This window comes from Biomphalaria glabrata, chromosome 4, assembly GCF_947242115.1.
Source record: "Biomphalaria glabrata chromosome 4, xgBioGlab47.1, whole genome shotgun sequence".
In the NCBI taxonomy this organism is placed as follows: domain Eukaryota; kingdom Metazoa; phylum Mollusca; class Gastropoda; family Planorbidae; genus Biomphalaria; species Biomphalaria glabrata.
This window is the reverse complement of record NC_074714.1, coordinates 25359608-25380380: the sequence shown is the minus strand read 5'-3', so window position 1 is coordinate 25380380 and position 20773 is coordinate 25359608. Positions and strand designations below refer to the sequence as shown.

Genomic DNA, 20773 nt, shown 5'->3' with positions numbered 1-20773 from the left:
ATCATTGTTAGCATATTGTAACATTGCCTCCCTTACATTTACGTAATTGTTTTAGAATTGGTGTATTTTTATGAAAAAATCGCTTGCATAATTAATTTTATAAATTAAACGGTTTGCTTTTAGAAAACCAAAAGTAGCCGTTGCACCTAAACTTTTCAAGCCGGATTTAATGATGAAATAATATTTTTCATATCTCTTCTAGTTTTCGAGATCTGAGTGTGACAGACGGACAGACGGACAGACGGACATTTTGCACAAACCTAATAGCGGCTTTTTCCCCTTACGGGGGCCGCTAAAAAAGGTCATCCATTTTATTCAATGACAATGTTTAGACAATATTATAATGTGTTTATCCAGCATTAGAGTTAAAGAAAGTATCAATATTAAATCATATAAATGTTATGTCATAGTAAAGCAAATATCAGGCATGTATACAGATAAACAAAACCTGTACACCAATGATAAGATATTGTCTTCAGTGACATCATTGGTCGTAGTTTTTATCAAGCTCTGAGCCAGATCCTTAGGACAGCCACAAATGTAAGGGACACAATCAACATGAACGAGAAGGACGCTCTAGATGTTGAACTTTCACCTTCAGCCGGTGTAACTACAAAAAGAATACAACTGTTTTCTATTACTCAGACCAAATTGACATTAATTCATTAAATTATTTGTCTAATTAGTTTAATAGTAATAGAAATATTAAGATAGTTCCATTTCGAAGCTATTGTGAATAAACACCTATTTAATTATTAATTCGCTTCGTCAACTCACATCCAAATAGCTATCTAAAGACGTCAGCAACTAAGGCCCATCAGTCAACACAACAACAGTGCTGGTTTGTGGATCAAGCTAAATTACTATCACAATTTCCAGTTTATATTGTTCCTTTTGGAGATTGAACATTCTAATGGTACATGTTACATTTGTTAAGCTTATGTCTAATATATAATATATATCCAGTTCAAGGGAAGCCTATCGTGAAATTCTCCGCCATTAGATCTATCTTAGAGGCCGGTGGCTGAGCGGTAAAGCGCCTGGCTTCCAAACCGGGGGTCCCGGGTTCGAATCCTGGTGAAGACTGGGATTTTTAATTTCGGGATCTTTGGGCGCCTCTGAATCCACCCAGATCTAATGGGTACCTGACATTAGTTGGGGAAAAGTAAAGATGGTTGGTCGTTGTGTTGTGCACATAACACCCTCTTTAACCGTAAGCCACAGAAACAGATGACCTTTACATCATCTGCCCTATAGACGACAAGGTCTGAAAGGGGGAACTTTTTTTTTAGATCTATCTTAAAATGACTCGCCATTGTTTCCTATAAGTGATAATTATTTATTTTCTGAGTAAAAGGCATCTGTGAATATTTTAAAAAGATATCATGTCTGACACGCTTACGGTGTTCTATCTCCTCAGCAGCCAGCTGTAGGCCATGCAGACGTTCCTTGTCCTTGGCAGACCCTGGGTCACATGTCAGTATGGCTAGACAGTCGTAAAGTCTTTGGGCACTTCGTCTGGTAGTGGACATGCAACAGACAAAAACATGAGTCATCTGAGATACATTCGTTTCTGTCATTGTCAGTCTGTCAAGGAGATTCAGTTTAGGGGCGCTAAACTCACTGAAGAATAAAAGTCCACCTAGCATTAGGATATCTCTCAGTTCACCCAGTAGCAAGACGCCTTATAGTCTACCTGGCACTAGGACGTCTCTAGCTTTAGACAGTCTTAGGACGTATCTGGGTGAAGTCTCTATGTCCATCAAGCACTAGGACGTCTCTAGGTCCAGCCATCATTAGGACGTCTCTGGGTCCAGCAAGCACAAAGGGCGTCTCTGCGTCCAGCCAGATCTAGGACGTCTCTAGGTCCAGCAAGCACTACGACGTCTCTGGGTCCAGTCAGCACTAGGACGTCTCTGGGTCCAGTCAGCACTAGGACGTCTCTGTTTCCAGCCAGCACTAGGACATCTCTTGGTCCAGTCAGCACTAGGACATCTCTTGGTCCAGTCAGCACTAGGACGTCTCTTGTTCCAGCAAGCACTCGGACGTCTCTTTGTCCAGCAAGCACTAGGACTTCTCTTGGTCCAGCAAGCACTAGGACGTCTCTTGGTTCATTCAGTACTAGGACGTCTCTTGGTCTAGTCAGCACTAGGACGTCTCTTGGTCCAGTCAGCACTAGGACGTCTCTTGGTCCAGTCAGCACTAGGACGTCTCTTGGTCCAGTCAGCACTAGGATGTCTCTTGGTCCAGTCAGCACTAGGACGTCTCTGGGTCCAGCCTGCACTAGGATGTCTCTTGGTCCAGTCAGCACTAGGACGTCTCTTGGTCCAGTCAGCACTAGGATGTCTCTTGGTCCAGTCAGCACTAGGACGTCTCTGGGTCCAGCCTGCACTAGGATGTCTCTTGGTCCAGTCAGCACTAGGACGTCTCTTGGTCCAGTCAGCACTAGGATGTCTCTTGGTCCAGTCAGCACTAGGACGTCTCTTGGTCCAGTCAGCACAAGAACATCTGTAGGTCCACCAGCACTACGACGTCTCTGTGTCCAGCCAGCACAATGACTTCTCTGGGTTCATCCAGAACTAGATCGTCTCTGGGTCTTATTGTTTTGTTGAATTTAAATTTTCTTTCTTTCATTCACCTGAAAGATAACATTTTTTTCCTCAATTATATTCATCAGCTCGCTTTGTCTACGTCGCTTTAACCAAATACGTAGGTCACAAATAGGCCTGAGTAGTGACGTAATCATTCTTTGATCTTAGGTTTTATTTTCCGATTACTAAGGAAAAACAAACATATAGGCACACACCACTCCACAGCGTGATTCACATATGGTCATCTGGTCAGTGAGGAGGTCACACTAGATTCTAGTGCGATATTTGACACCATTAACTGGTGTACACAATCTGGTCAGTGAGGAGGTCACACTAGATTCTAGTGCGATATTTGACACCATTAACTGGTGTACACAATCTGGTCAGTGAGGAGGTCACACTAGATTCTAGTGCGATATTTGACACCATTCACTGGTGTACACAATCTGGTCAGTGAGGAGGTCAAACTAGATTCTAGTGCGATATTTGACACCATTCACTGGTGTACACAATCTGGTCAGTGAGGAGGTCACACTAGATTCTAGTGCGATATTTGACACCATTAACTGGTGTACACAATCTGGTCAGTGAGGAGGTCACACTAGATTCTAGTGCGATATTTGACACCATTAACTGGTGTACACAATCTGGTCAGTGAGGAGGTCACACTAGATTCTAGTGCGATATTTAACACCATTAACTGGTGTACACTATGTCAAGTCGAAAAGCAGTAAAAATATTTGAATTGGCAACAACTCGAAGTACATAGATATGTATAAGTGTTTCATTGCTTTACTTTGAAGTCAATTCTAAGTACATAGATATGTATGAGTGTTTCATTGCTTTACTTTGAAGTCAATTCTAAATACATAGATATGTATGAGTGTTTCATTGCTTTACTTTGAAGTCAATTCTAAGTACATAGATATGTATGAGTGTTTCATTGCTTTACTTTGAAGTCAATTCTAAGTACATATATGTGTGTGTATGGGTGTTTCATTGCTTTACTTTGAAGTCTATTCTAAGTACATATATGTGTGTGTATGAGTGTTTCATTGCTTTACTTTAAAGTCAATTCTAAGTACATATATGTGTGTGTATAAGTGTTTCATTGCTTTACTTTGAAGTCAATTCTAAGTACATATATGTGTGTGTATGGGTGTTTCATTGCTTTACTTTAAAGTCAATTCTAAGTACATATATATGTGTGTGTGGGTGTGTGAGTGTTTCATTGCTTTACTTTGAAGTCAATTCAAAGTACATATATGTGTGTGTATGAGTGTTTCATTGCTTTACTTTGAAGTCAATTCTAAGTACATATACGTGTGTGTATGGGTGTTTCATTGCTTTATTTGAAGTCAATTCTAAGTACATATATATGTGTATGTATGAGTGTTTCATTGCTTTACTTTGAAGTCAATTCTAAGTTCATATATATGTGTATGTATGAGTGTTTCATTGCTTTACTTTGAAGTCAATTCTAAGTACATAGATATATGTGTGTCTATGAGTGTTTCATTGCTTTACTTTGAAGTCAATTCTAAGTACATAGATATATGTGTGTGTATGAGTGTTTCATTGCTTTACTTTGAAGTCAATTCTAAGTACATAGATATACGTGTGTGTATGAGTGTTTCATTGCTTTACTTTGAAGTCAATTCTAAGTACATATATATATGTGTGTGTATGGGTGTTTCATTGCTTTACTTTGAAGTCAATTCTAAGTACATATATATGTGTGTGTGGGTGTGTGAGTGTTTCATTGCTTTACTTTGAAGTCAATTCTAAGTACATATATATATGTGTGTGTATGGGTGTTTCATTGCTTTATTTTCAGGTCAATTCTAAGTACATATATATGTGTATGTATGAGTGTTTCATTGCTTTACTTTGAAGTCAATTCTAAGTACATATATATGTGTCTGTGTATGGGTGTTTCATTGCTTTACTTTGAAGTCAATTCTAAGTACATATATGTGTGTGTATGAGTGTTTCATTGCTTTACTTTGAAGTCAACTCTAAATACATATATGTGTGTGTATGGGTGTTTCATTGCTTTACTTTGAAGTCAATTCTAAGTACATATATATGTGTGTGTGGGTGTGTGAGTGTTTCATTGCTTTACTTTGAAGTCAATTCTAAGTACATATATATATGTGTGTGTATGGGTGTTTCATTGCTTTACTTTGAAGTCAATTCTAAGTACATATATGTGTGTGTATGAGTGTTCCATTGCTTTACTTTGAAGTCAACTCTAAGTACATATATGTGTGTGTATGGGTGTTTCATTGCTTTACTTTGAAGTCAAATCTAAGTACATATATGTGTGTGTATGAGTGTTTCATTGCTTTACTTTGAAGTCAATTCTAAGTACATATATATATATATGTGTGGGTGTTTCATTTCTTTACTTTGAAGTCAATTCTAAGTACATATATGTGTGTGTATGGGTGTTTCATTGCTTTACTTTGAAGTCAACTCTAAGTACATATATGTGTGTGTATGAGTGTTTCATTGCTTTACTTTGAAGTCAATTCTAAGTACATATATGTGTGTGTATGGGTGTTTCATCGCTTTGCTTTGAAGTCAATTCTAAGTACATATATGTGTGTGTATGAGTGTTTCATTGCTTTACTTTGAAAGCAACTCTAAGTACATATATGTGTGTGTATGGGTGTTTCATTGCTTTACTTTGAAGTCAAATCTAAGTACATATATGTGTGTGTATGAGTGTTTCATTGCTTTACTTTGAAGTCAATTCTAAGTACATATATATATATGTGAGGGTGTTTCATTGCTTTACTTTGAAGTCAACTCTAAGTACATATATGTGTGTGTATGGGTGTTTCATTGCTTTACTTTGAACTCAATTCTAAGTACATATATGTGTGTGTATGGGTGTTTCATTGCTTTACTTTGAAGTCAATTCTAAGTACATATATGTGTGTGTATGAGTGTTCCATTGCTTTACTTTGAAGTCAACTCTAAGTACATATATGTGTGTGTATGGGTGTTTCATTGCTTTACTTTGAAGTCAAATCTAAGTACATATATGTGTGTGTATGAGTGTTTCATTGCTTTACTTTGAAGTCAATTCTAAGTACATATATATATATATGTGTGGGTGTTTCATTTCTTTACTTTGAAGTCAATTCTAAGTACATATATGTGTGTGTATGGGTGTTTCATTGCTTTACTTTGAAGTCAACTCTAAGTACATATATGTGTGTGTATGAGTGTTTCATTGCTTTACTTTGAAGTCAATTCTAAGTACATATATGTGTGTGTATGGTTGTTTCATCGCTTTGCTTTGAAGTCAATTCTAAGTACATATATGTGTGTGTATGAGTGTTTCATTGCTTTACTTTGAAGTCAATTCTAAGTACATATATGTGTGTGTATGAGTGTTTCATTGCTTTACTTTGAAGTCAACTCTAAGTACAAATATGTGTGTGTGTGGGTGTTTCATTGCTTTACTTTGAAGTCAACTCTAAGTACATATATGTGTGTGTATGAGTGTTTCATTGCTTTACTTTGAAGTCAATTCTAAGTACATAGATATATGTGTGTGTATGGGTCTTTCATTGCTTTACTTTGAAGTCAATTCTAAGTACATATATATATGTGTGTGTATGGGTGTTTCATTGCTTTACTTTGAAGTCAATTCTAAGTACATATATATATGTGTGTGTATCGGTGTTTCATTGCTTTACTTTGAAGTCAATTCTAAGTACATATATGTGTGTGTATGAGTGTTCCATTGCTTTACTTTGAAGTCAACTCTAAGTACATATATGTGTGTGTATGGGTGTTTCATTGCTTTACTTTGAAGTCAAATCTAAGTACATATATGTGTGTGTATGAGTGTTTCATTGCTTTACTTTGAAGTCAACTCTAAGTACATATATGTGTGTGTATGAGTGTTTCATTGCTTTACTTTGAAGTCAATTCTAAGTACATATATGTGTGTGTATGGGTGTTTCATCGCTTTACTTTGAAGTCAATTCTAAGTACATATATGTGTGTGTATGAGTGTTTCATTGCTTTACTTTGAAGTCATTTCTAAGTACATTTATGTGTGTATGGGTGTTTCATTGCTTTCCTTTGAAGTCAATTCTAAGAACATATATATATATGTGTGAGTGTTTCATTGCTTTACTTTGAAGTCATTTCTAAGTACATTTATGTGTGTATGAGTGTTTCATTGCTTTACTTTGAAGTCAACTCTAAGTACATATATATATATATATGTGTGGGTGTTTCATTGCTTTACTTTGAAGTCAATTCTAAGTACATATATGTGTGTGTATGGGTGTTTCATTGCTTTACTTTGAAGTCAATTCTAAGTACATATATGTGTGTGTATGAGTGTTTCATTGCTTTACTTTGAAGTCAATTCTAAGTACATATATGTGTGTGTATGAGTGTTTCATTGCTTTACTTTGAAGTCAACTCTAAGTACATATATGTGTGTGTATGGGTGTTTCATTGCTTTACTTTGAAGTCAATTCTAAGTACATATATGTGTGTGTATGAGTGTTTCATTGCTTTACTTTGAAGACAACTCTATGTACATATATGTGTGTGTGTGGGTGTTTCATTGCTTTACTTTGAAGTCAACTCTAAGTACATATATGTGTGTGTATGAGTGTTTCATTGCTATACTTTGAAGTCAACTCTAAGTACATATATGTGTGTGTATGAGTGTTTCATTGCTTTACATTGAAGTCAATTCTAAGTACATATATGTGTGTGTATGGGTGTTTCATCGCTTTACTTTGAAGTCAATTCTAAGTACATATATGTGTGTGTATGAGTGTTTCATTGCTTTACTTTGAAGTCAACTCTAAGTACATATATGTGTGTGTATGAGTGTTTCATTGCTTTACTTTGAAGTCAACTCTAAGTACATATATATATATGTGTGGGTGTTTCATTTCTTTACTTTGAAGTCAATTCTAAGTACATATATGTGTGTGTATGGGTGTTTCATTGCTTTACTTTGAAGTCAATTCTAAGTACATATATGTGTGTGTATGAGTGTTTCATTGCTTTACTTTGAAGTCAACTCTAAGTACATATATGTGTGTGTATGAGTGTTTCATTGCTTTACATTGAAGTCAATTCTAAGTACATATATGTGTGTGTATGGGTGTTCCATTGCTTTACTTTGAAGTCAATTCTAAGTACATACATGTGTGTGTATGAGTGTTTCATTGCTTTACTTTGAAGTCAACTCTAAGTACATATATGTGTGTGTATGAGTGTTTCATTGCTTTACTTTGAAGTCAATTCTAAGTACATATATGTGTGTGTATGGGTGTTTTATTGCTTTACTTTGAAGTCAATTCTAAGTACATATATATATATGTGTGTGTATGGGTGTTTCATTGCTTTACTTTGAAGTCAATTCTAAGTACATATATGTGTGTGTATGAGTGTTTTATCGCTTTACTTTGAAGTCAACTCTAAGTACATATATATATATATATGTGTGGGTGTTTCATTGCTTTACTTTGAAGTCAATTCTAAGCAAATATATGTGTGTGTATGGGTGTTTCATTGCTTTACTTTGAAGTCAACTCTAAGTACATATATGTGTGTGTATGGGTGTTTCATTGCTTTACTTTGAAGTCAATTCTAAGTACATATATGTGTGTGTTGGAGTGTTTCATTGCTTTACTTTGAAGTCAACTCTAAGTACATATATGTGTGTGTATGAGTGTTTCATTGCTTTACTTTGAAGTCAATTCTAAGTACATAGATATATGTGTGTGTATGGGTCTTTCATTGCTTTACTTTGAAGTCAACTCTAAGTACATAGATATATGTGTGTGTATGGGTGTTTCATTGCTTTACTTTGAAGTCAATTCTAAGTACATATATATATGTGTGTGTATGGGTGTTTCATTGCTTTACTTTGAAGTCAATTCTAAGTACATATATATATATGTGTGTGTATGTGTGTTTCATTGCTTTACTTTGAAGTCAATTCAAAGTACATATATATATGTGTGTGTATGGATGTTTCATTGCTTTACTTTGAAGTCAATTCTAAGTACATATATGTGTGTGTATGAGTGTTCCATTGCTTTACTTTGAAGTCAACTCTAAGTACATATATGTGTGTGTATGGGTGTTTCATTGCTTTACTTTGAAGTCAAATCTAAGTACATATATATATATATGTGTGGGTGTTTCATTTCTTTACTTTGAAGTCAATTCTAAGTACATATATGTGCTTGTATGGGTGTTTTATTGCTTTACTTTGAAGTCAATTCTAAGTACATATATATATGTGTGTGTATGAGTGTTTCATTGCTTTACTTTGAAGTCAACTCTAAGTACATATATGTGTGTGTATGAGTGTTTCATTGCTTTACTTTGAAGTCAATTCTAAGTACATATATGTGTGTGTATGGGTGTTTCATCGCTTTACTTTGAAGTCAATTCTAAGTACATATATGTGTGTGTATGAGTGTTTCATTGCTTTACTTTGAAGTCATTTCTAAGTACATTTATGTGTGTATGGGTGTTTCATTGCTTTACTTTGAAGTCAATTCTAAGTACATATATGTGTGTGTATGAGTGTTTCATTGCTTTACTTTGAAGTCAACTCTAAGTACATATATATATATATATATATATGTATGGGTGTTTCATTGCTTTACTTTGAAGTCAACTCTAAGTACATATATATATATATATATATATGTATGGGTGTTTCATTGCTTTACTTTGAAGTCAATTCTAAGTACATATATGTGTGTGTATGGGTGTTTCATTGCTTTACTTTGAAGTCAATTCTAAGTACATATATGTGTGTGTATGAGTGTTTCATTGCTTTACTTTGAAGTCAACTCTAAGTACATATATGTGTGTGTATGGGTGTTTCATTGCTTTACTTTGAAGTCAATTCTAAGTACATATATGTGTGTGTATGAGTGTTTCATTGCTTTATTTGAAGTCAACTCTAAGTACATATGGGTGTGTGTTGGTGTTTCATTGCTTTACTTTGAAGTCAACTCTAAGTACATATATGTGTGTGTATGAGTGTTTCATTGCTTTACTTTGAAGTCAATTCTAAGTACATAGATATATGTGTGTGTATGGGTCTTTCATTGCTTTACTTTGATGTCAATTCTAAGTACATATATGTGTGTGTATGAGTGTTTCATTGCTTTACTTTGAAGTCAACTCTAAGTACATAGATATATGTGTGTGTATGGGTGTTTCATTGCTTTACTTTGAAGTCAATTCTAAGTACATATATATATGTGTGTGTATGGGTGTTTCATTGCTTTACTTTGAAGTCAATTCTAAGTACATATATATATGTGTGTGTATGGGTGTTTCATTGCTTTACTTTGAAGTCAATTCTAAGTACATACATGTGTCTGTATGAGTGTTTCATTGCTTTACTTTGAAGTCAATTCTAAGTATATATATGTGTGTGTATGAGTGTTTCATTGCTTTACTTTGAAGTCAATTCTAAGAACATATATGTGTGTGTATGGGTGTTTCATTGCTTTACTTTGAAGTTAATTCTAAGTACATATATGTGTGTGTATGAGTGTTTCATTGCTTTACTTTGAAGTCAATTCTAAGTACATATATATATGTGTGTGTATGGGTGTTTCATTGCTTTACTTTGAAGTCAATTCTAAGTACATATATGTGTGTGTATGAGTGTTTCATTGCTTTACTTTGAAGTCAACTCTAAGTACATATATATATATATGTGTGGGTGTTTCATTGCTTTACTTTGAAGTCAATTCTAAGTACATATATGTGTGTGTATGGGTGTTTCATTGCTTTACTTTGAAGTCTATTCTAAGTACATATATGTGTGTGTATGAGTGTTTCATTGCTTTACTTTGAAGTCAACTCTAAGTACATATATGTGTGTGTATGAGTGTTTCATTGCTTTACTTTGAAGTCAATTCTAAGTACATATATGTTTGTGTATGAGTGTTTCATTGCTTTACTTTGAAGTCAATTCTAAGTACATATATGTGTGTGTATGAGTGTTTCATTGCTTTACTTTGAAGTCATTTCTAAGTACATTTATGTGTGTATGGGTGTTTCATTGCTTTCCTTTGAAGTCAATTCTAAGTACATATATATATGTGTGTGTATGGGTGTTTCATTGCTTTACTTTGAAGTCAATTCTAAGTACATAGATATATGTGTGTGTGTGGGTGTTTCATTGCTTTACTTTGAAGTCAATTCTAAGTACATATATATATATATATGGGTGTTACATTGCTTTACTTTGAAGTCATTTCTAAGTACATTTATGTGTGTATGGGTGTTTCATTGCTTTCCTTTGAAGTCAATTCTAAGAACATATATATATATGTGTGAGTGTTTCATTGCTTTACTTTGAAGTCAACTCTAAGTACATATATGTGTGTGTATGAGTGTTTCATTGCTTTACTTTGAAGTCAATTCTAAGTACATATATGTGTGTGTATGGGTGTTTCATCGCTTTACTTTGAAGTCAATTCTAAGTACATTTATGTGTGTATGAGTGTTTCATTGCTTTACTTTGAAGTCATTTCTAAGTACATTTATGTGTGTATGGGTGTTTCATTGCTTTCCTTTGAAGTCAATTCTAAGAACATATATATATATGTGTGAGTGTTTCATTGCTTTACTTTGAAGTCATTTCTAAGTACATTTATGTGTGTATGAGTGTTTCATTGCTTTACTTTGAAGTCAACTCTAAGTACATATATATATATATATGTGTGGGTGTTTCATTGCTTTACTTTGAAGTCAATTCTAAGTACATATATGTGTGTGTATGGGTGTTTCATTGCTTTACTTTGAAGTCAATTCTAAGTACATATATGTGTGTGTATGAGTGTTTCATTGCTTTACTTTGAAGTCAATTCTAAGTACATATATGTGTGTGTATGAGTGTTTCATTGCTTTACTTTGAAGTCAACTCTAAGTACATATATGTGTGTGTATGGGTGTTTCATTGCTTTACTTTGAAGTCAATTCTAAGTACATATATGTGTGTGTATGAGTGTTTCATTGCTTTACTTTGAAGACAACTCTATGTACATATATGTGTGTGTGTGGGTGTTTCATTGCTTTACTTTGAAGTCAACTCTAAGTACATATATGTGTGTGTATGAGTGTTTCATTGCTATAGTTTGAAGTCAACTCTAAGTACATATATGTGTGTGTATGAGTGTTTCATTGCTTTACATTGAAGTCAATTCTAAGTACATATATGTGTGTGTATGGGTGTTTCATCGCTTTACTTTGAAGTCAATTCTAAGTACATATATGTGTGTGTATGAGTGTTTCATTGCTTTACTTTGAAGTCAACTCTAAGTACATATATGTGTGTGTATGAGTGTTTCATTGCTTTACTTTGAAGTCAACTCTAAGTACATATATATATATGTGTGGGTGTTTCATTTCTTTACTTTGAAGTCAATTCTAAGTACATATATGTGTGTGTATGGGTGTTTCATTGCTTTACTTTGAAGTCAATTCTAAGTACATATATGTGTGTGTATGAGTGTTTCATTGCTTTACTTTGAAGTCAACTCTAAGTACATATATGTGTGTGTATGAGTGTTTCATTGCTTTACATTGAAGTCAATTCTAAGTACATATATGTGTGTGTATGGGTGTTCCATTGCTTTACTTTGAAGTCAATTCTAAGTACATACATGTGTGTGTATGAGTGTTTCATTGCTTTACTTTGAAGTCAACTCTAAGTACATATATGTGTGTGTATGAGTGTTTCATTGCTTTACTTTGAAGTCAATTCTAAGTACATATATGTGTGTGTATGGGTGTTTTATTGCTTTACTTTGAAGTCAATTCTAAGTACATATATATATATGTGTGTGTATGGGTGTTTCATTGCTTTACTTTGAAGTCAATTCTAAGTACATATATGTGTGTGTATGAGTGTTTTATCGCTTTACTTTGAAGTCAACTCTAAGTACATATATATATATATATGTGTGGGTGTTTCATTGCTTTACTTTGAAGTCAATTCTAAGCAAATATATGTGTGTGTATGGGTGTTTCATTGCTTTACTTTGAAGTCAACTCTAAGTACATATATGTGTGTGTATGGGTGTTTCATTGCTTTACTTTGAAGTCAATTCTAAGTACATATATGTGTGTGTTGGAGTGTTTCATTGCTTTACTTTGAAGTCAACTCTAAGTACATATATGTGTGTGTATGAGTGTTTCATTGCTTTACTTTGAAGTCAATTCTAAGTACATAGATATATGTGTGTGTATGGGTCTTTCATTGCTTTACTTTGAAGTCAACTCTAAGTACATAGATATATGTGTGTGTATGGGTGTTTCATTGCTTTACTTTGAAGTCAATTCTAAGTACATATATATATGTGTGTGTATGGGTGTTTCATTGCTTTACTTTGAAGTCAATTCTAAGTACATATATATATATGTGTGTGTATGTGTGTTTCATTGCTTTACTTTGAAGTCAATTCAAAGTACATATATATATGTGTGTGTATGGATGTTTCATTGCTTTACTTTGAAGTCAATTCTAAGTACATATATGTGTGTGTATGAGTGTTCCATTGCTTTACTTTGAAGTCAACTCTAAGTACATATATGTGTGTGTATGGGTGTTTCATTGCTTTACTTTGAAGTCAAATCTAAGTACATATATATATATATGTGTGGGTGTTTCATTTCTTTACTTTGAAGTCAATTCTAAGTACATATATGTGCTTGTATGGGTGTTTTATTGCTTTACTTTGAAGTCAATTCTAAGTACATATATATATGTGTGTGTATGAGTGTTTCATTGCTTTACTTTGAAGTCAACTCTAAGTACATATATGTGTGTGTATGAGTGTTTCATTGCTTTACTTTGAAGTCAATTCTAAGTACATATATGTGTGTGTATGGGTGTTTCATCGCTTTACTTTGAAGTCAATTCTAAGTACATATATGTGTGTGTATGAGTGTTTCATTGCTTTACTTTGAAGTCATTTCTAAGTACATTTATGTGTGTATGGGTGTTTCATTGCTTTACTTTGAAGTCAATTCTAAGTACATATATGTGTGTGTATGAGTGTTTCATTGCTTTACTTTGAAGTCAACTCTAAGTACATATATATATATATATATATATGTATGGGTGTTTCATTGCTTTACTTTGAAGTCAACTCTAAGTACATATATATATATATATATATATGTATGGGTGTTTCATTGCTTTACTTTGAAGTCAATTCTAAGTACATATATGTGTGTGTATGGGTGTTTCATTGCTTTACTTTGAAGTCAATTCTAAGTACATATATGTGTGTGTATGAGTGTTTCATTGCTTTACTTTGAAGTCAACTCTAAGTACATATATGTGTGTGTATGGGTGTTTCATTGCTTTACTTTGAAGTCAATTCTAAGTACATATATGTGTGTGTATGAGTGTTTCATTGCTTTATTTGAAGTCAACTCTAAGTACATATGGGTGTGTGTTGGTGTTTCATTGCTTTACTTTGAAGTCAACTCTAAGTACATATATGTGTGTGTATGAGTGTTTCATTGCTTTACTTTGAAGTCAATTCTAAGTACATAGATATATGTGTGTGTATGGGTCTTTCATTGCTTTACTTTGATGTCAATTCTAAGTACATATATGTGTGTGTATGAGTGTTTCATTGCTTTACTTTGAAGTCAACTCTAAGTACATAGATATATGTGTGTGTATGGGTGTTTCATTGCTTTACTTTGAAGTCAATTCTAAGTACATATATATATGTGTGTGTATGGGTGTTTCATTGCTTTACTTTGAAGTCAATTCTAAGTACATATATATATGTGTGTGTATGGGTGTTTCATTGCTTTACTTTGAAGTCAATTCTAAGTACATACATGTGTCTGTATGAGTGTTTCATTGCTTTACTTTGAAGTCAATTCTAAGTATATATATGTGTGTGTATGAGTGTTTCATTGCTTTACTTTGAAGTCAATTCTAAGAACATATATGTGTGTGTATGGGTGTTTCATTGCTTTACTTTGAAGTTAATTCTAAGTACATATATGTGTGTGTATGAGTGTTTCATTGCTTTACTTTGAAGTCAACTCTAAGTACATATATGTGTGTGTATGGGTGTTTCATTGCTTTACTTTGAAGTCAATTCTAAGTACATATATGTGTGTGTATGAGTGTTTCATTGCTTTACTTTGAAGTCAACTCTAAGTACATATATATATATATGTGTGGGTGTTTCATTGCTTTACTTTGAAGTCAATTCTAAGTACATATATGTGTGTGTATGGGTGTTTCATTGCTTTACTTTGAAGTCTATTCTAAGTACATATATGTGTGTGTATGAGTGTTTCATTGCTTTACTTTGAAGTCAACTCTAAGTACATATATGTGTGTGTATGAGTGTTTCATTGCTTTACTTTGAAGTCAATTCTAAGTACATATATGTTTGTGTATGAGTGTTTCATTGCTTTACTTTGAAGTCAATTCTAAGTACATATATGTGTGTGTATGAGTGTTTCATTGCTTTACTTTGAAGTCAACTCTAAGTACATATATGTGTGTGTATGGGTGTTTCATTGCTTTACTTTGAAGTCAATTCTAAGTACATATATATATGTGTGTGTATGGGTGTTTCATTGCTTTACTTTGAAGTCAATTCTAAGTACATAGATATATGTGTGTGTGTGGGTGTTTCATTGCTTTACTTTGAAGTCAATTCTAAGTACATATATATATATATATGGGTGTTACATTGCTTTACTTTGAAGTCAATTCTAAGTACATATATATGTGTGTATGGGTGTTTCATTGCTTTACTTTGAAGTCAATTCTAAGTACATATATGTGTGTGTATGAGTGTTCCATTGCTTTACTTTGAAGTCAATTCTAAGTACATATATGTGTGTGTATGAGTGTTTCATTGCTTTACTTTGAAGTCAACTCTAAGTACATATATATGTGTGTATGGGTGTTTCATTGCTTTACTTTGAAGTCAATTCTAAGTACATATATGTGTGTGTATGGGTGTTTCATTGCTTTACTTTGAAGTCAATTCTAAGTACATAGATATATGTGTGTGTATGGGTGTTTCATTGCTTTACTTTGAAGTCAATTCTAAGTACATAGATATATGTGTGTGTATGGATGTTTCATTGCTTTACTTTGAAGTCAATTCTAAGTACATATATATATGTGTGTGTATGGGTGTTTCATTGCTTTACTTTGAAGTCAACTGATATACTTTCATGACAGGGGGTTATATATAGAGTGTATAGAATATTAGTTCCCGTTTGATCGTGACATCAAATTCTAACTTCTAATTGACTCAATGTTTGTATTGACTAACGTTCTAGACGGAGACTAGGCCATAAGCCTCTTCACTTCAGAAAATAAACGTGTGTTTGAAATCTAGACAGTTTGTATTGGTTAAAAGTGATACATTTTCTGTCTTAAAAGTGTTACTTTATCTGTCTTAAAAGGGTTACATTCTCTCTCTCTCTTAAAAGGGTTACATTCTCTCTCTCTCTCTCTCTTAAAAGGGTTACATTCTTTCTCTCTTAAAAGGGCTAGATTCTCTCTATCTCTCTTAAAAGTGTTACATTCTGTCTCTAAAAAGTGTTACATTCTGTCTCTAAAAGTGTTACATTCTGTCTCTAAAAAGTGTTACATTCTGTCTCTAAAAAGTGTTACATTCTGTCTCTAAAAAGTGTTACATTCTGTCTCTAAAAAGTGTTACATTCTGTCTCTAAAAAGTGTTACATTCTGTCTCTTAAAAATGTTATATTCTGAGTAAATGTGCTCACAGGTCACCAGTAGAGTGAGTGTAAGCATCCAGGCACTGCACCATTCCAGTGTCACAGTCAGCATTGGTGACAACCAACAGGGCTGAAAATACAATGTTCCCAGTCATTCTAGTTTTGTAGACATTTTAGAAACATTTGCAATCATTACATTTTCTATACTTTACAGTTTGTAGACATTTTGTAGGTATTTGTAGCATGGGCGTAGCCAGGATTTTTTTTCGGGGTAGGGGGGTTGGGGAGGGAAATTTCCCCCCCCCCCCCCGGCGAAAAACATTTTTATAGTATGTGTGTGTGTGTGTGTACATTATCTTTATTACATTCTGACCCTTCATTCTTTCGGAAGACGTTTATTATGCCCTAGAATGTTTCTTCCTGAAGTTAATGGAACATTTGTAGACTCCCAGCCATTGCCAGCAAGGGGGTCGGGGGGAGCGCTTGGAGCTCCCCCAGTGTGAGGCGAAGCCCCGCCTTTAAGCACTATTTCTGGTATTGAAAGCCAACAAAATGAATATTCTGATGTATCTACAGTAAATTTATCTGCTATTAAAAAGTTTTATTTCAAAAACCTAAAATGCTATTCCTACTGCCTTACTGGCGCCAAGTTGTACTAGGATGTCATCGCAACCCTTAGTATGCGTGATACATTTTGTCGGAAAACATGTTCCTCATGCGACGCTCTGTCACAACCTCACTAAGGTGTCGACTCCCAGTTCGACATAGGATTTCTTTGATTGAGACCCGATCTCTATAACTGACTTCTAAAATCTGTCTAAGCCATCTTTGTTGAGCCACATTTAGTGTTTTTCAATATCGGCAGATGACTATTCAATGCACTTTATTAATGGAGCCCTACCACTGGTAGAAATGTGTAACCTCTCTTGAATACGCTCTTGGAATTAGGTGACTGTAGTTTGCTTTAGTTTTTATATCGAAAAGGGAAGTTTAATCGTCAAAATCATCTGTTGGGGGTTTTAAACTAAAAAATCTCTGGAGTTGTTTTTTTTTTATTCAAAACCCCATTTAGCTACGGTCATAGAATTTGGTGACTGTAGGGGGATTTTAAACTCAAAACTATCTGGAGTAGAGGGGTTTAAACTCAAAACCCCCAATTGGCTTGGCTACGCTCAAATAATTTTAGTTTGTAATTTACTTTTTTTAAAGAGGTATTTTTGAAGCATCAAACCCCGCTGAAAGGAGGTTTAAACTCAAAAACACTTTTGGCAACTCTCATAGCATTTTGAGTGCCTATTTTGCTTTTTTTTTATATTGAAGAGTTATTTTATTAGCTTCAAACTCCACTGGAGGGGAGTTTAAACTCAAAACACCTTTGACTACACTCATAGCATTTTGAGTGTATAATTTGCTTTGTTTTTAATATTAAAGAGGTATTTTTTACCTTCAAACCCCGCTGAAAGGGGTTTAAGATCAAAACTGAGTCAAAACCCATTTAGCTACGCTCATAACATTTTAAGTGCATAATTTACTTTTTTTCATATTGTAGAAGTATTTTTAGATTCAAACCCCGCTGAATGGGTGTTTAAACTCAAAACTTAATCGAAACCCATTTACTTACGCTCATAACATTTTGAGTTCGTAATTTGCTTTTTTAGCGGCCCCCGAAAGGGGAAAAGACGCTATTAGTTTTGTGCGAAATGTCTGTCCGTCCGTCCCGTTTAGATCTCGTAAACTAGAAAAGATATTGAAAATCCGACATCACATTATTTTAGAGACCATTCAAAGTTCTGATGCAACGGCTACTTTTTTTTTCTGAAAGTGAAAAATCTAATTTTTAAAATCAGTTATGCAAACTGTTTTTTATAGAGAAAAAGCTAATTAATATGCTTTATAAGTTAGACCTAATTTAAAACGAATAGTAATCTTGTAAAGTTTGTTTTCCTGGATTTTTTTTTTATTGTGGAAATCTTTTTTTTTTTTTTTTTTTTGAGGATTCAAATAAGCCTTTCAAAACAATTAGATCAATTATAAGACATCAGTTGGGCAATGGGAGGCGCGGTGGCTGAGCGGTACCGGAGGTCCCGGGTTCGAATCCTGGTGAAGACTGGGATTTTCAACTTTGGAATCTTTGGGCGCCTCTGAGTCCACTCAGCTACCTGACATTAGTTGGGGAAAAGTAAAGGCGGTTGGTCGTTGTGCTGGCTACATGACACCCTCGTTAACCGTAGGCCACAAAAACAGATGAACTTTACATCATCTGCCCTATAGACCACAAGGTCTGAAAGGGAAACTAGTTAGGCCAGGTTCACATCTAACTTTACATTCACTTTCACCTATCCTTTGATCTGCGGGACAGTTGGGGCACTACACAACATCTGTTAACATTCTTTCTCCATTCTTATCTCTTATTTGTCTTTGATGTAATTTCATTCGGATGTTCTTTCTGAAAATATTGAAGCCTGCCTGGGTGGACCACTTCGGGGGCCGATTTTGAGTTTGTGTTTCCACACAAACTATCTTTCGTAACCTTGTTTTTATATTGAATAGGGGTTTATAAAATCAAAATCTTCCTTAACTGTGCTCTTGGAATTTGGGATTGTCGGTTGCTTTTTTTTTTTTTAGAAGAGAGGGATTTAACTGCAAAAACCCCTGGTAGGGAGTTTTAAACTCAAAACCCGCTGGTAGGGGGTTTTAAACTCAACCCCCCTGGTAGAGGATTTTAAACTCAAAATCCCCGGGTAGGGGGTTTTAAACTCAAAACCCTCTGATAGGGGTTTTAAACTCAAAAACTCCTGTTAGGGGTTTTAAACTCACCCCCCCGTAGGGGGTTTTAAACTCAAAACCCTTTGGCTGCGCTGGGGCATGTGATGGTATAGTATTAAAATGTCAACCAAAATAAACAAAATCAAAGCAAAAAATCAATTACTGAATTCCGACCCCCAAACCCCGACCCTCCCCCCCCCCTGGCTACGCCCATGATTTGTAGACATTTGAAAACATTACAGTTTTGTAGACATTACAGTTTTGTAGACATTTTAGATAGATAGATAGATAGATAGATAGATAGATAGATAGATAGATAGATAGATAGATAGATAGATAGATAGATAGATAGATAGATAGATAGATAGATAGATAGATAGATAGATAGATAGATAGATAGATAGATTATGATCCTAGCTCAAGTCTATTGTGTATTGTGTTAACAGACTATTGAAATAGAAGAGATGTGTGATACAGTGTCAAACTGCTGACATTTGTGTTCCAAGTTTGTATCGTATATGAAAAGAAGTTGTTTTTTTATTCCACGGTCCAGTGAATACAATGATAAGAAAGTCAGTGACAGCTTTGGCTTGGAAAATAAATCTATATCAGGCATATCTACATTTTCTTTTAAATTTTCCTTTTTCATAATAGCAACATCAATAGAAGCAATAATTTGAAAAGTATTAAACAAACAAATTAGTATTTTGTTTCTGACGTGACTGTGATTAACCATAAAATTGACTCCCCTAGTAATAATCAAGTAGTTTCAGATAGTTCTAAATACATTTACTTTTTGTTTCAATCCTGACATGACCTATTTATAATTCAGTGTAGTTTGGCTAACTTCAAGACTTTGTTGCTAAACTACCATGGACATTATAAAAGCTATAAATTAAAGAATTTTAAAAAAAGATACATATAGTTTACCTGCCATTAAACACAATAGCTTCATTCCCTGTAGACGAAATGCTTGTCACCGTGTTCTTGGGTACATTCTAACCCTGGAAACATGACACATCACCAAATAGTCTCCCCAGAGCTGTTCAAACATCGTTTCTCTAGCCTACATGACGTGTGTCTGCTGTTTCTTCTTTTGGGTAGAAATTTGTGGCATTTTAGACCGAGTTCTGCTTTTGTGTTCAATTCTAATAAAGAGTTACCTCCCGTGTGATTTATTTCGCAATTTCTAAGAAAAGGTTGATTCAGTGGTTGTTTCGATGAAACCAAAATGGAGGGAAGGTTTGTATTAAAAAACGTGTTACAGTTGAGTTGTCTCCCTGTCAGTCAAGATTGGCGATTAGATGACTGCATTGTATAGGTTAGCGCTCTGAACTGTATCCCGATTGTCAGCATCATATTTTATTTAAACTTTAAGTAACATCTTGAAGAGCTTAACATCTTACCATACACATACACACATACATACATACATACATACATACATACATACATACATACATACATACATACATACATACATACATACATGTATATATATACATACATACATAAATACAAACATACATATATATATATATATATATATACAAACACAAAACTCAAACAGAGTACCGAAGCTTACAGCACTTATATCAACTCACTCTGACTGGTAAAAAGTTTGTACACGTCATTTATCCAACTCCCAA

General features: G+C 34.1%; 1 protein-coding gene across 1 annotated transcript; it reads right to left on the bottom strand.

The window, feature by feature from the left end:
* Positions 1-293: 293 nt before the first annotated feature.
* On the bottom strand, positions 294-20360 carry LOC129926031 (uncharacterized). Its single transcript, XM_056027857.1, has 4 exons — positions 20055-20360; positions 16407-16488; positions 1403-1518; positions 294-610 (listed from the first exon to the last, which is right to left on the bottom strand). The coding sequence occupies exons 1-4, from the start codon at positions 20077-20079 to the stop codon at positions 504-506; spliced, it is 330 nt and encodes a 109-aa protein (XP_055883832.1). The 5' UTR covers positions 20080-20360; the 3' UTR covers positions 294-503.
* Positions 20361-20773: the final 413 nt, after the last annotated feature.